At 40.6% G+C, this 15,433-nt stretch overlaps 1 protein-coding gene across 1 annotated transcript in view; it reads left to right on the forward strand.

Moving 5' to 3' along the window:
• Window positions 1-13,515, forward strand: part of ACOT13 (acyl-CoA thioesterase 13) — a 34,564-nt gene extending 21,049 nt beyond the window's left edge. The window contains exons 2-3 of the mRNA XM_054557292.2: window positions 9,705-9,889; window positions 13,255-13,515. Coding sequence (XP_054413267.1) covers window positions 9,705-9,889; window positions 13,255-13,411 — 342 coding nt within the window. The 3' untranslated portion in view covers window positions 13,412-13,515. The remainder of the gene's footprint in view (window positions 1-9,704; window positions 9,890-13,254) is intronic.
• The last annotated feature ends 1,918 nt before the right edge of the window (window positions 13,516-15,433 follow it).

The following is a 15,433-nucleotide window of genomic DNA, read 5'->3' on the forward strand; positions in this document are numbered from 1 at the left end:
ATATCAAAAGTGGGAAATAGCTGGGCATGGTGGCTGATGCCTGTAATCCCAACACTTTGGGAGGCGAAGGCGTAGGATAGCTTGAGCCCAGGAGTTTGAGACCAGCCTAGGCAACAACATGAGACCCCATCTCTACAAAAAAATCAAAAAATTAACCAGGTGTGGTGGTGTGTGCCTGTGGCCCCAGCTGTGCAGGAGGCTAAGGTGAGAGGAACCCTTGAGCCCAGGAGGTCGAGGCTGCAGTGAGCTATGATCATGCCACTGCACTCCAGCCTGGACAACAAAGTGAGACCCTGTCTCAAAAAAAAAAAAAAAAAAAAATGTGTGAGGGGAAATAACCGAAATGTCCAACCATGGGAGAATTAGTAAAAGAAATCACAGTAACTGCGACGTGACTGAGTCCTGTGTTACTATAAGTCACATCTTAAAAATGACTTACTAACAGGAGCATGTCATTAAATGATGTGCACCTAAAAAGTTAGAAATTTCAATTGTTTATTTTTAAAAACATCTACATAGCACTATGTGTCAGGCACTATGAACTTTGTTCATCTGAACTCATCTTTTTATGGCGAGAGATACAATAAAAGTCAAAATACAACAGTCTGGAATTTCACCATATGAATTGGTGTTAAAATCTGATAGGTAAAAAGAACTGTAGAGACAGACTGTAATGGGTAAGTGGCCACAAAAGACATAAATAGGCTGTTCACAGAAAAAAGGCAATAAATATTAAAGGATGCTTAAAAGCACTGTGCGTCTGACTAATGCAAATTAAAACCATGAGATACTATGTTTTGCTTGTCAGAGTGTAAAAATTAAGGTAATATGCATTATTGTTGAGCAATGAGGGAACAACATATTCATTACTGTTGGAAAATAATCTGGCAGATCTGTTAAATTTAAAATATGGCTGGGTACGGTGGCTCACACCTGTAATCCCTTTGGATTTGGGGATTTGGGAGGCTGAGGCGGGCGGATCACCAGAAGTCAGGAGTTCGAAACCAGCCTGGCCAACATGGTGAAACCTCGTCTCTACTAAAAATGCAAAAATTAGCCGGGTGGGGTGGTGGTGCCTGTAGTCTTTTGAACCTGGGAGGTGGAGGCTATGGTGAGCCGAGATTGCGCCACTGCACTCCAGCCTGGGCAACGAGAAAGAGACTCCATCTCAAAAAAAAAAAAAACACTTTAAAATATATACTCTTATACCCAGCTATCTAATTTTGTCAGTCTGTCCTATACAAATAAAGCATCTTGGTAATGGTAAAAAATATATAGAAATAACACATTTTAAGAAATAGTTTGATAAATTCTAGTATATTCATAGTAGGGAATACCACACAGCTATTGAAAGCGATCTATATACATTGGGCTGGAGGCTGCACATGGTGGCATGCCTTCTCTTTTTGGGTCACTTAAGCCCAGGAGTTTGAGTCCAGCCTGGGCAAAATGGAGAGACCTCCATCTCTAAAAAAATTAAAAATAAATAAATTGAGCTAGAGAAATGACTGTGATACATTGGGAGAAAAATGAAAGCTGCCAAGTAATGTATATAATATGATCCCATTTTTGTAATTGAATAAAAGGCAAGAAAAACACCCTTTAAAAAATTGTATACCTTGTGTATATATGAGTAAGCCTAGGGAATGGTATAGAATGATATTCAGCACTGAAAGAGTAGTAGGTAGGAAATTGTACTTCTATACTGTTTTATATATGTAAAATGAATGTTTTTATTTTTATAATTAAAAATCTAATAAAAACAGTAAGTTAGATGGCTCAGAGATAGGATTTAAGGAATCAGCATACAATTAGTGAAATAATAAACTCAAGAGTTATTCATATTTTAGAGGAAAGGAGCATGGCATAAACTCACAGCAAATATAACTATTTTGTAAAATTAATTAATTTTAGCAGCAGTGAATGGATGACCAATTTCAAGAGAAATGATGAATACATTTTCTCTGCCATGGAAGATAGTCAAGATTTAGTTCTTTCTATGTAGATCCTCTGAGCTGCTGCTGAATTAAAAACAGAGCACTAAAAAAAAAAAAACTGTAGTTTTTACTTGGCCATCCTAGGTGTTCCAGGACTTTGTAGCATACAAAGTGAACACAGATGATTTAAACTTCTTTGTGCCTGTTTTGTTTTGTATGACAAATGGGCTGTTCCCCTGGCCTTGATTTGCCAGATTTGCATTCCTTCAGAGCATCATCCCCTCCTGGGAACTACCGTACTAGATTGCAAACTGAAGCTCAATTGCAAAAATTCTACACAATTTGTGCTTTCCCTCTTTAAAGGAGAACTGGAAGTGTGAACAAGCATTTCCCAAATCCTCAGTCTATGGAAGACAGGATAAGAAAGGCTCCTTCCCTGTCAGCCCCCTTCTCCCAGGTTCAAGGCAGTAGAGAACCTGTGTATGAGAGAAGTCTTGCCAATAAGATCCAAGTGATAGAGGCCTTCAGAGCACCCACCTTTATAGGCATTCCAGAATGATTCAATAAAATCTGCCACTTACCAGCCTTTGGGGAAGAAAAATACAGTGATTTCTTTTTTAATCATTAAACTTTGTTTTAGTGGGATAGTAATTGTTTTTATTCTTTTGTAGCGTATCTGTCACCACCACCACTATTTTAATGAACAAAAGCAGTGTTACTTAAGCTTAGCTAACTAACCTTCAGGGAATATTTAATTTAATTCCTGTTTGCTCTTCCTTAGGGCTTTGTTTTGCTTCCCATGGCATTAGTTTGCCAACTCTTGTTATTTTTGGCCTTCTCTTATAACCCTTGCTGTTTTGTACACTCCCTGAGGATTAGGGCAACATCGTACGCACCTTTGGATCCTCTACCCTTGCCCCATTTGCCTGCCATTTTCACTTATCCTTCAAAGTCCTTTGCGGGTGACACCTGCTATCTCTGAGAAGGCTTCCCTGGCAGCCCCAGATGTCTTCCTCTGATGTACTTCTACACCTTGACTAACTTTTGTTATAGAACTTTCTGTATATTATTGAAAATATCTGCTGATTTGTTTGTCTTCCCTCTATACTTTTTCCTTGGAAGCCAAGTCCATATGCTTAATAACCATTTGTCAAAGGGAACTTTAGTGCCTAGTGGAAGGTGCCCAGTCGAATGCCTTTTACATAGAAGATTCTCCCCATAGTTTGTTCAGTTAGTTGCTGAAGCCACTAAATATTGGGCATATTGTTATAGAATGCTCCTTGTTGACCTTCAGGTTTCAGTGTATTCATTCACTCAACAAATATTTGAGTGCCTACTATGTGCCTACACCCTTACTGAGCCAGAGACATACATTCCTTTAGGAATGTATGTTAGCTACTAAAACATCCCTAGTCTAGGTACTGGAGATACATCAGTGAACACAACTGACAAAAACGCCTGCACACAATGGAAGTTCTATTTTAGTGGAGCAAATCAAACACTAAACAAAATAGGTAAAGAAAATACATAGTATGTTAGATGGTGATAATTGCTATAAAGGAAAATAAAGGTGGAAGATAGAGAGTATTTGTGCAGGAGAACTTAAATCCACCCCCCACCCTGCCCCAAGATGTGTATTCCTGTAAGTTCTTTTTTTTAAGAAGTTCAATTTTAAATCTTATCTGGAAACATATCACTGAAACAGTGACGTTTCAATAAAGACCTGAGAAAGTCATGAATATTGAAGGAGAAGAGTGTTCCAGGAAGGGGAACAAAGTGTAAAGGCCCTCAGACTTTCCATTGCTGTGCTTTTCATTGTTTGAGGGCTCCACTAGAGAGGGTTTAAAGCAGATGAGTAACATAATTTGACTTCTACAGCTGCTCTTTGACTTACAAGGAGGTTGCATTGGGTTAAGCCCATTATAAATTGAGATACTTTCAACTTAACAATAGTTTCATCTGAACATAAAGTCAAGGATCACGCTGAATGCATATCACTTTTGCACTGTTGTTTTCTGTCAAGCAGTTTATATTTTCAAAGGAGCATTCTTGTAGCTAATATTGAGACTAAACATGGGGGTGGTGGCAAGGGCAGAAATAGGGAGATAAATTGGAAGTCAGTTGCAACAACTCAGGAGAGAAATATATCCTATATCCTTCTGAGTAAATCCAGTATCAAGTCTGGTCTTTGAATGACTAGTTAACTCTAAGACTTAAGAGCCAGCAAAGGAGACTGGGGAGTGGCTGGGAGAGTAGGAGGAAAACCAGGAGGAGGTGGCATCATGGGAGTTAAGGGAAGCCCAGGAAAAGCTCACAATGTCACCAAATGCTGAGAGGTCACTTAAGGGAGAGAGAGGCTGCCAAGGGTCCTTTGAGTTTTGTAGTTAGGTCATAGTTGACCTTGGCAATAGATATAATTTTAAGAAAATTCATGCCAAACTATACAAACCACAATTTCTGTTTGATAATAGTTTTTATAATAAAGATGCAAATTAAAGTATTGTTGTTTTGGGGACAGGGTCTCACTCTGTCACCCAAGCTGTAGTACAGTGGCACAATCACAGCTTACTGTAACCTTGACCTCTTGGGCTCAAGTGATCCTCCCCACCCCAGCTTCCCTCGGAGCTGGGACTACAGGCACGTGCCACCATGCCTGGCTAATTTTTAAAAATTTTTATAGAGTTGGGGTCTTGCTGTGTTGCCCAGGCTGGTCTCAAACTCCTGGGCTCAAGCAATCCTCCCACCTCAGTCTCCCAAAATTAAAGTGTTTTGATCACCTGTGATATACAGGCCTTGTCCTAATTTGAATTTTAATCTTAATTTTTACAAAACCCTATAAGGGCAGTACAGTACATTATAGATGGGGAAACCTCAGTTCAGGGTCTTGCCTAAGTCTGCTCCCAGAGCCAGTACTCTTAACCATTAAGCGGAAGCCACCTGTGTAATGAAGCTACTAAAACATACATTATAAAGCAGAAATGCTGGACTGATAACAGCAATATGGTTGAACCATGGTACTTTTATAGCATCTACCTTTCTAGAGCCCCTTGAACATAAATGTCATCTGTGTTTGTTGCTGTTGCTACCCTATCACACTGCCACATCCTGTCTTTTTACCTCCTTTCCTGCTTATATGAAGGTGCATTCATACACTGTCCTTAGACACACCTCCTGTCATCTGTAGTGTCACACACAAAGTTAGCAACGTCCATCGTCAGGGAAAATTGCTTGAAAACAGCCTTGTTCACAAATACACACATACAAAATTCTCATCCATTAAGATTGTCTGTTTTTCTTTATGCTTCTGTAGACAGTCTTCTTTTGGGGGTGGCTCACATGTTTATGTACACAGATTTTCTCATACCATATGTCACACTCCTGTGCTTTAGGCCCGTTACAGACACCCTTACTGAGCCAGAGACATACATTCCTTTATCTGTTTAGCAGAGGCAGTGGTGGTGAGCTGCACAGCAGCCAGCAGCAGTTACAGTGATGGCAGTGGCTTATTTATTTATCCCACTGCTCAGCAGAATGCAACTCTTTTTAAAAAAGACCAGAATGATCTGAGATGCCAAGGCTTAAAGAGAATTCTTCGTTCTCAGCTTCATAAAGGACCATCTCAGTGATGAATAACAGCATCTTCACTGCTGTTATTAGGCAGCCCTTCTCCCTATCTTTACTGAAAAAGTGAGGAAAGGAGAGACTCTGTGTCACGTGGAGTGTCTCTTTGTGATGAATTTTGTCTCAGATGGGAGAGGGAGGGTGAGGGGCTATGGCAACCTGAGTCTTTTTTTTTTTTTTTTTTTTTTTGAGACGGAGTCTCACTCTGTCGCCTAGGCTGGAGTGCAGTGGTGCGAACTCGGCTAACCTCCACCTCCACCTCCCAGGCTCAAGGGATTCTCCTGCCTCAGCCTCCCAAGTGGTTGGGATTATAGGCATGCCCCACCATGCTTGGCTGATTTTTGTATTTTTAGTAGAGACAGGGTTTCACCATGTTGGCCAGGCTGGTCTTGAACTACTGACCTCAAGTGATCTGCCTGCCTCGGCCTCCCAAAGTGCTGGGATGACACAGACGAAGTTGTATAAACTCATATGAATGCATGAAGTGCAAGGAAGAGGCAGCATGATATAAGGCCATATATAAAAGGGACAGATTATTGTATATGTGTGTGTACATGTAAGAATTGTTATGATATACTGAGGAGCCCATTGTGGCAAATAGTGCTGAGCCATAAAAGTTCTTGCCAACCTACTGCAATTGTCCAACCTGCAGGATCCTGGGACTGAACATATCTGGACAGTTCTCTGTATTGTTAGGCCATGGCAGGTAAATTTTTGACCCCTTGACATCATAAAAGCCTCCATACCGTCTTCACCAAGACACCTAAGGAATCAGGACCCAGTTGTCCGTAGCAGTCCAGGTGATATGTAAGGGTAGGCTGTGTTGCATAATGGGTAAACCTGAGACATCCTAGTTAAACTTAGAATGTTTCTCATCTGTAAAATGGAGACAATAGTATTCATTTCAAACACTGGCAGCACTGAAACAGCACGTCAAATTGCTCAGCATGGTCTCTAACATGGAGTTAGCTATGTTGATACAACTGAATGAACAAGTGTGTGCCCATCTTTACCAAGGCTGAGGTGTTTTTTTCACAAGGTTCTCTCCCTATTCCCCTTCCTCATCAGAAAGAAGTTAGCTTTGCATTGGCCTCTTCCCCAGCAAGACCACTTATTAGCTCTGGGAGGGTGGGCAGGACATTCCTTCATCATCTTCCGTTGGTTTAATTCTCTTATTTGACTTGAGGAGACAAGAATTGAGAACATACAAAGGCATTTATATTGCCATATCAGGCTGCCCAGTACAAAATTCTCTCTATTCCAATGTAAATTTTAAAACAATTTTATTAGTCCTTTGGCCTTTCAAGTTGGGGGGAAAAAATCAAAACCAGTATTCTGTACTAGAAAAATCTAACTGACATTCGTCTTACATTTTGTCATACCAGCCAAAGTTAGGTAATCAAATGGAACTTTAAGAACTAAGCTTTACTGAACAAACTGTGCCTTAAAACACACTAAAACTGAGGCGCGGTGGCTCATGCCTGTAATCCCAGCATTTTGGGAGGCCGAGGTGGGTGGATCACCTGAGGTCAAGAGTTCAAGACCAGTCTGGCTAACATGGCAAAACCCCATCTCTACTAAAAATACAAAAATTAGCTGGGCATGGTGGCACGCACCTGTAGTCCCAGCTACTCAGGAGGCTGAGGCAGGAGAATCACTTGAACCTGGGAGGCAGAGGTCGCAGTGAGCCGAGATTACACCACTGCACTCCAGCGTGGGTGACACAGCGAGACTCTGTCTCAAAAAACAAAAACAAAAACAACACAATAAAATTACCTTTGCTGTCTACAAGCTGCTCGTATGTAGTTCTATTTCTTCAACTGCCTGGCTTTTTCCCTTATCTTCACCTGGATAACTCCTGCCTATTCTTCAAGACTCAGACGTCGTTCTCCAGGAAGCCTTTCCTAATGTCTTTTCCCTGGAAATACACACTTTTAAAAGTTAGATATCTTTACTCCAAGAAACCTGTATTTATTCTGTCTACAACAGTTTCTTCCACTGCAGTTTATGTACTGTCTCCTCCTTTAGACACTGAACCCGCTAAGAGCAGGGATTAAACTTCATTCATTTTTTACATTGCCAATTCCTGCTATAAAGAATCACATAAATGTGTGAATGAGGTTAAGTTTACACCTTATTCCTGCTCGATGTGTATTATTAGTTTATGAGGACATCTTGTGGCTAGATCATTTATTGCTATAAACAGACGATCATAGGCCAGGCGCAGTGGCTCATGCCTCTAATCCCAGCACTTTGGGTGGCCAAGGTGGGTGGATCACCTGAGGTCAGGAGTTCAAGACCAGCCTGGCCAACATGGTGAAACCTCATCTCTCCTAAAAATACAAAAATTAGCTAGGTGTGGTGGCATGCGCCTGTAATCCCAGCTACTTGGGAGGCTGAGGCGGGAGGATCCCTTGAACCTGGAGGGCAGAGGTTGCAGTGAGCCGAGATCAAGCCACTGCACTCCAGCCTCAGCAACAGAAAAGGACTTCGTCTCAAAACAAAAAACAAACAAAAAAACCCCAACAACAACAACAAAAAAGGTCCTGTTCTAAAATTTATTTTTGACATTGATTTACCTGTTGTGCAAAACATGACATAATATTGTTTAGGATGTTTTATATTGCGTGGTTCTGTTTTCCTTCAGCGCCTTCAACAATAAAACCACTGAATAGGTGGTTTATGAAACTCTCCAATGCCTGGTGGGAGTCACACCTAGAGGTTACTTATATATAGTTAGTGATTAGGGAGATGTGAAGGTGGAAAGACCTACATCTAAATCTCAGTTTCCATCACATCTTGGGCGATCTTGAAAATAAATCACTCTGAATTTAAGTTATCTGCAAAATGGATGTTGTCTCTTCCTTACTATATAGTCTATGTAAAGTGCTTGGCACAGTGCCTAGCATATCAAAGTGCCTAATAAATGGTACTTACCTAGAATATAACCAAGCATTTAATGCTTGAGACATCCCCCTACTCCCAAACACAACAGACACACCAAATACTCATCCATATTCTTCCTGAACACCTCTAGTGAGGGTGAAAATTACTGTTTTGGATGCAACATATTCCACTCACAGCTCAGCTCTAACTTCTAAATATTATACCATGATGGTTTTTCCTAGTAATTTAAACATACATATGTAAGAAAACTTACCTTTCCATAAGTTGCCTTTTTAAAGATGTTTGATATAAAAATCATAATTTTTTTTTTTTTTTTTTTTTGAGACTGAGTCTCCCTCTGTCATCCAGGCTGGAGTGTAATGGCACGATCTCGGCTCACTGCAACCTCCACCTCCCGGGTTCAAGTGATTCTCCTGCCTCAGCCTCCTGAGTAGCTGAGATTACAAGGGCGCGCCATCACACCTGGCTAATTTTTGTGTTTTTAGTAGAGACTGGGTTTCGCCATGTTGGTCAGGCTGGTCTCAAACTCCTGACCTCGTGATCCACCTGCCTTAGCCTCCCAAAGTGCTGGTATTACAGGCGTGAGCCACTATGCCCAGCCAAAAATCATAAAATTTTAAATGCATTGTTGCGTATGTTTATCTTTCATGTAATACTTTTTCCTTATACTTACTATAAATGGGGCAACACCTTAAAAGCAGTAACTTACTTTGCTGGATTTTATTGTTACATTTATACTTTATACTAACATGGGTTTATAGTATAAAAGTTTTTTTTAAATGCTAGTAACTCAATGACTGAATTTGTCTTTTAAGTTGAACTGTTTATTAAGTGACTTAAAATGTTATTATTATTCTGCTGGTACAAAACTAGGAAACAACAAATTAAACCTATAATGAGTTAACAGATCTCAGCTGGGTGGCTTGGTTGGCGTCAAAGGTCCAATGAGACATTAAAAAATGCCAGACGTCATACATATGACTGAAAAGCTCAGACTGAATGTTTAATTTCTGCAGAGGAGTGGAGATCAGCAAAAACTACTATTTTTTCACTAAACACTCCTTTTTCTTTAAAAATAACTTGCATAAGGGTTAATTTCTATCAGAGATTGGCAATTTACTTGAATTTCTGAGCCAACTTTTTTCAGAAGATTCAGTTCAATCCATTGTTCTTCATGGGCTTTTTTGGCTTTTCTAATTCTACAGAATGAATGTTCAGGATTCTTTTTTTTACACTTAGATTACTCTTGTCTCTGCTGCTCCTGGGAAAGTGATTTGTGAAATGAAAGTAGAAGAAGAGCATACCAATGCAATAGGCACTCTCCATGGCGGTTTGACAGCCACGTTAGTAGATAACATATCAACAATGGCTCTGCTATGCACGGAAAGAGGAGCACCCGGAGTCAGTGTCGATATGAACATAACGTATGTATCCAAACTGTATTCCAAATACCTTCTGTGTGATAACTGTCTAAACAACTGCGACTAAACACATTTATATTATTAGTAATGCATGAGATTCAATTAGCTGCTTATCTCCTTAACTGCACCTATAGATTTTGTCCCAAAATATTCCACGGCCTTAAAATCTAGAACTAGAGCAGTTAATTTTCAAGTACAGTGTGTATCAATAGTAAAAAGGGAATGATCCCAAACATTCAAAAAAGCAACATTCAGCTTTTAATGTGTATACTGATGCAGGGGGAAAAATCACAAACTGATGGCTCATAACTGTTTCATACAGTCCTTAAAAGTGCCATTCAGGGCCAGACGCAGTGGCTCACGCCTATAATCCCAGCACTTTGGGAGGCCAAGGCAAGAGGATTGCTTGAAGCCTGGAGTTCGAGACCCCCATCTCTACAAAAAATAAATATTATTTAAAGTTAATTTTAAAAATACCACTTATAACACTGTGAGGGTTGTATTGAGTACATACAATTCAAAGTAAAGTTAGAGTTCATATACACATTATAATCTTACTCTAACAAACTGAACACCATTGTTGGGGTTTTTTTTTTTGGACATGGAATCTCCCTGTCACCCAGGCTGGAGTGCAGTGGCGCAATCTGGCTCACTTCAACCTCTGCCTCTGGGGCTCAAGTTAATTCTCCTGCCTCAGCCTCCCTAGTAGTTGGGATTACAGGTGTGCTGCGCCACCATGCCGGGCTAATTTTTGTGTTTTTCGTAAAGACGGGGTTTCACCATGTTGGCCAGGCTGGTCTTGAACTCCTGACCTCAAGCGTCCACCCACCTCAGCCTCCCAAAGTGTTGAGTTTTAAGAATTGGCAGCAATCCTGGATCTCTCCCTATGACTACACAGACATGTTCTGTGAGTTAAACTACATTATCAGGGAGCAGTGCCCCTCAGGGTCAAACTTCCAAAATGTAAAAAACTCAATTCCAACATAAACTGGTACTACTGCAGCCCCATTCAATAAAGAGCTGGGCACAGGGATTTAGTTTCAAGACAACTGCTTTTTCTACCTAAGCAACAAAAATCTAACTGAGAGATTAGGTTGAGAGAGCCATTGTGAGCAGATATGAGGATAATGGAAATAACGTAGGCTTTTTTTTTTTTTTTTTTTTGAGACAGAGTCTCGCTCTGTCGCCCAGGCTGGAGTGCAGTGGTGCAGTCTCGGCTCACTGCAAGCTCCGCCTCCCAGGTTCACGCCATTCTCCTGCCTTAGCCTCCCGAGTAGCTGGGACTACAGGCGCCCACCACCACGCCCGACTAATTTGTTTGTATTTTTAGTAGAGATGGGGCTTCACCATGTTAGCCAGGCTGGTCTCGATCTCACCTTGTGATCTGCCCGCCTCGGCCTCCCAAAGTGCTGGGATTACAGGCGTGAGCCACCGTGCCCAGCCAACGTAGGCTTTTAAGGAATCTAAATATTTTATCAAGTTTACTTAAGAAACATTCAGTCCCTCTTCATGGGAATAACTTGAGGGTACAATAAGCAAATCACAAGATGCAGCCAAATGCTCTTTTTGAAATTAAGATGTACAGAAAAGAAAGGCTCTGCTTATGTTACTGGTGTGCGTATTCAGCAGTCCTTATTTCATGTGGTAAGAAATAAGACCAGTTGATGACTTGATTTTCCCTAAAAGTCTCTATTAAGAGCAGAGAGATCTTCAAACCTAGCACTGCATTTCATGATCTACTAAGGTACTTTTGCCTTTAGAACCCTAAGGAATTTTCAGTAAGTCAAACATAGTCTTGGCCTTTCAAATATGTGTTGCCAAAAGCATTGGCCATCAAGAGCTGCCTACGCTTCAAAAACTGATTCACTTCAACAAAAACTAGGACATGGTCTTTCAAAAGTTAGAGATATTTCAAAAGTAAATGAATGTTTCAGTCAGTTAACACTTCATGATTCACTCTTTGATTTACTTGACATGGTACCAAATTTACTCCACCCCTGCACATCAAGTTCTATATTATACAGACTGAGGATGCCTGTTAGACTGTGACTTAGGTTAAAAACAAGCGAGGTTCCAAAACAACAAAGGGGGAAATTTTGGAATATTACTGACAAAATGTCAATCTCCAAATTCCCCGGACTTAATGTTTACTCATCTGTAGCACAAAGGGTTCCTTATCTTCCCTCAGTTTAAGTTAATGGCTGTTAGCCAAAATTCTTGATTTCTAAGACAAAATTTAGGGAAATAATGAAAACTGGGCAAACTACTACTAAACATACCATTTTTCATTTCTTTACGTTGAGGATGTGAATTCAAGACAAGCCTGTTCTTTCCAGCAATAAGACCACCACTTTTTTTTTTTTTTTGAGATGTAATCTTGCTCTGTTGCCCAGGCTGGAGTCCAGTGGCACAATCTCGGCTCACTGCAACCTCCGCCTCCTGGATTCCTGCCATTCTCCTGCCTCAGCCTCGAAAGTAGCTGAGATTACAGGTGCCCATCACCATGCCTAGCTAACTTTTGTATTTTTAGTTGAGATGGGGTTTCACCACGTTGGCCAGGCTGGTCTCGAACTCCTGCCCTCAGGTGATCCACCCACCTCGGCCTCCCAAAGTGCTGGGATTACAGGCTTGAGCCATCGTGCCTGGCCAGATCCACCTTTCTTATACCTCCCAGCCATAAATACTGAAGCCTTATTTTGAATATGGCAAAAATACATATCCTTTTTAAAGGCTTCTTTCTAAAAAGCAGAAACATAAACTGTAAGGAAATTATTTCCCTTTAAAACATTAACACTTGTTTTAAACAATCCTCATCTCCCCAGTTTTTTTTTTTTTTAATTAGCTGGAGCCAGCTGAGTTAAAGACAACTTATGATTACAAGTGAGTAGGATATACATCTCTTCAAAATATAGACAGTCCATCATCAAGACTGTAAGGACATCATATCAATTCCTTATAGTTGTTATATTGTCATTTTAGAGTCAAATAAATTGTAAATATGGATAGGACAATATATAGACACCAAGTGATATTTCATTTAAGAAGTTAAGGAGATTAAATGAAAGCTGGAGGAAATCTTTCACCAGCCCCAAATAAATATGAAGTGGGAAACGTAAAGGGAAAAAAGGGGAGGCAAGAAAACCTCTTCTCATATATTTGGGAAAAGAAATTTGTGTGGGTAAGGAATGGGTAAGATAGAAGCTGGTTAGGACCAGCCATTCACATTTGATAGTACAGAAAGCTTACCAATACTACTGTTAAACTATTTTTAGGAGTAAAATAAATTACATAGGAACACTGTTGTGAGATGCACACAACTTTCCCTTTGAAAAATTATTTGCTGTTAACTATATTCATTTTCTTTCAAGGTACATGTCACCTGCAAAATTAGGAGAAGATGTAGTGATTACAGCACATGTTCTGAAGCAAGGAAAAACACTTGCATTTACCTCTGTGGATCTGACCAACAAGGCCACAGGAAAATTAATAGCACAAGGAAGACACACAAAACACCTGGGAAACTGAGAGAACAGAACAGCAGAATGACCTAAAGAAACCCAACAATGAATATCAAGTATAGATTTGACTCAAACAATTGTAATTTTTGAAATAAACTAGCAAAACCAGAAGCAGCTAGAAATATTCTTGGAGGAAAAGGACCTGGAAATCAAGTAGGGTAAAGGTGGGGGTGTCTTTTTTTTTTCACTTTAAGCATCGTTTTTTAATCATGTGTGATAATTGGGTGAAAAATTCTTAGCTCAAAGTGTTTTGAAAACAGGCAAAGCAAAGAAACTAGCAGGACCACTCTCAGTTAAGATTAACACTGAAGTCCAGTGTTAAGCTAAAGGAGAAATAGAAATTAATGGTTCTAATTCTGTTTGGGCTGCTAGGAACAACAGAAATTTTTCATGGTTCTAGAAGCTGGAAAGTCCTCAGTCAAGGCCCTAGCAGATCCTGTTAGGTGAGGGCCCACTTCCTGGCTCATAAATGGTGCTTTCTCACTGTGTGGCGGAAGGGGCAAGTGAGCCCTCTGGGTTCTCGTTTTTGAAATGGAGTCTCGCTCTGTTGCCCAGGCTGGAGTACAGCAGCACGATCTCGGCTCACTGCAATCTCTGCCCCCTGGGTTCAAGTGATTTTCCTGCCTCAGCCTCCCAAGTAGCTGGGACTACAGGCGTGTGTCATCACACCTAGCTAATTTTTGTAATTTTTTGTAGAAACGGGGTTCACCATGTTGGCCAGGCTGGTCTCGAACTCGTGACCTCGGGTGATCTGCTCGCCTTGGCCCCCCAAAGTGCTGGGATTACAGGTGTGAGCCAGTGTGCCCAGCCTGGGTTCTCTTTTGTAAGGGCACTTAACTCCAATCTTGAGGGTTCTGCCCTCATCATCTAATAACTTCCCAAAGACCCCCACCTGCTAATATCACCTTGGGGGTTGGGATTTTAACATACAAATTTAGGGGAAACACATTGAGACCATAGCAATGGCCAATCCTTAGTGAATCTTAAGTCCTTCCCAGATCTAAAATGCCAAGCTACACTTGCATTTCCTTTTTTTAAGATTATGAAACTTCAAAATATATGAACTACAGTCCATATTGAAAAATAAAATAGATTGAGCCATATGCCAAAAAAAGACCTCAAGAAAGTTTGAGGCAAAGCACATTAGTGATACAGGAAATGGTCCAATAGAGGGGGAAGAAAAAAGCATGCTACTAGCCCCTTTTCTTGTACCGAGAATAAAACCATGCAGATCTCAAACCTCCAAGTCTACAGTATTGAAAAGACCAAGTTCACTTCTCAGAAGTCTCCAAGTTCAGTTGACTGTGGCACTCTGAGACAGCTTCTCACTGTCAGGCTGAAGTACAGTGATACAATCCCAGCTTACTGTAGCCTCAAAATCCCAGGCTGAAAACATTCTTCCACCTCAGTCTCCTGAGTAGCTGGAACTACAGGCGTGTGCCACCACGCCTAATTTTATTTTTGTACAGACGAGGTCTCACTGTTGCCCAGCCTCGTCTCAAACTCCTAGGCTCAAGCAATCCTCCTGCCTTGGCCCCCCAAAGTACTGGACTTACAGGTGTGAACCACTGCACCCAGCTGACTCTTACTTGATTTCTGTGTCAGGGAATCTTAATGAACATTTCATGACTAAAGACTAAAATGATGCAGCTTTAAGTAAATTTAACAGTTAAAGACAAATCCTTTCCCTACATTACATCACATGCTGATCTGTCCGCTGAAAGGGCAGAAGATTCCACAGTAGCAATAGTAGCAGTGAGCATACAGGAGTCCCAGATGTTTATTTCTAGTATTTCCCACTAAAAGGAACCTGGGCTCCTTGGACAAACAGCTGATTCCAGGGCTTGAGGCTGGGACAGAAAGGTTACGGTATCTTATACATGAAAGGAGATGGTCAAAATAATAAAGGCATGCAAATTATGATTTGGAGAGAAAAAATACGAGGCCATTGTGTTTAGGTAGATAATAAATGGCAGAGATAGAATACTCTTACAACAAATGCTATAAATGGACAGAGGGATAGATTTGG

The sequence above is a fragment of the Pongo abelii genome, chromosome 5 (assembly GCF_028885655.2).
Source record: "Pongo abelii isolate AG06213 chromosome 5, NHGRI_mPonAbe1-v2.0_pri, whole genome shotgun sequence".
Lineage (NCBI taxonomy): Eukaryota > Metazoa > Chordata > Mammalia > Primates > Hominidae > Pongo > Pongo abelii.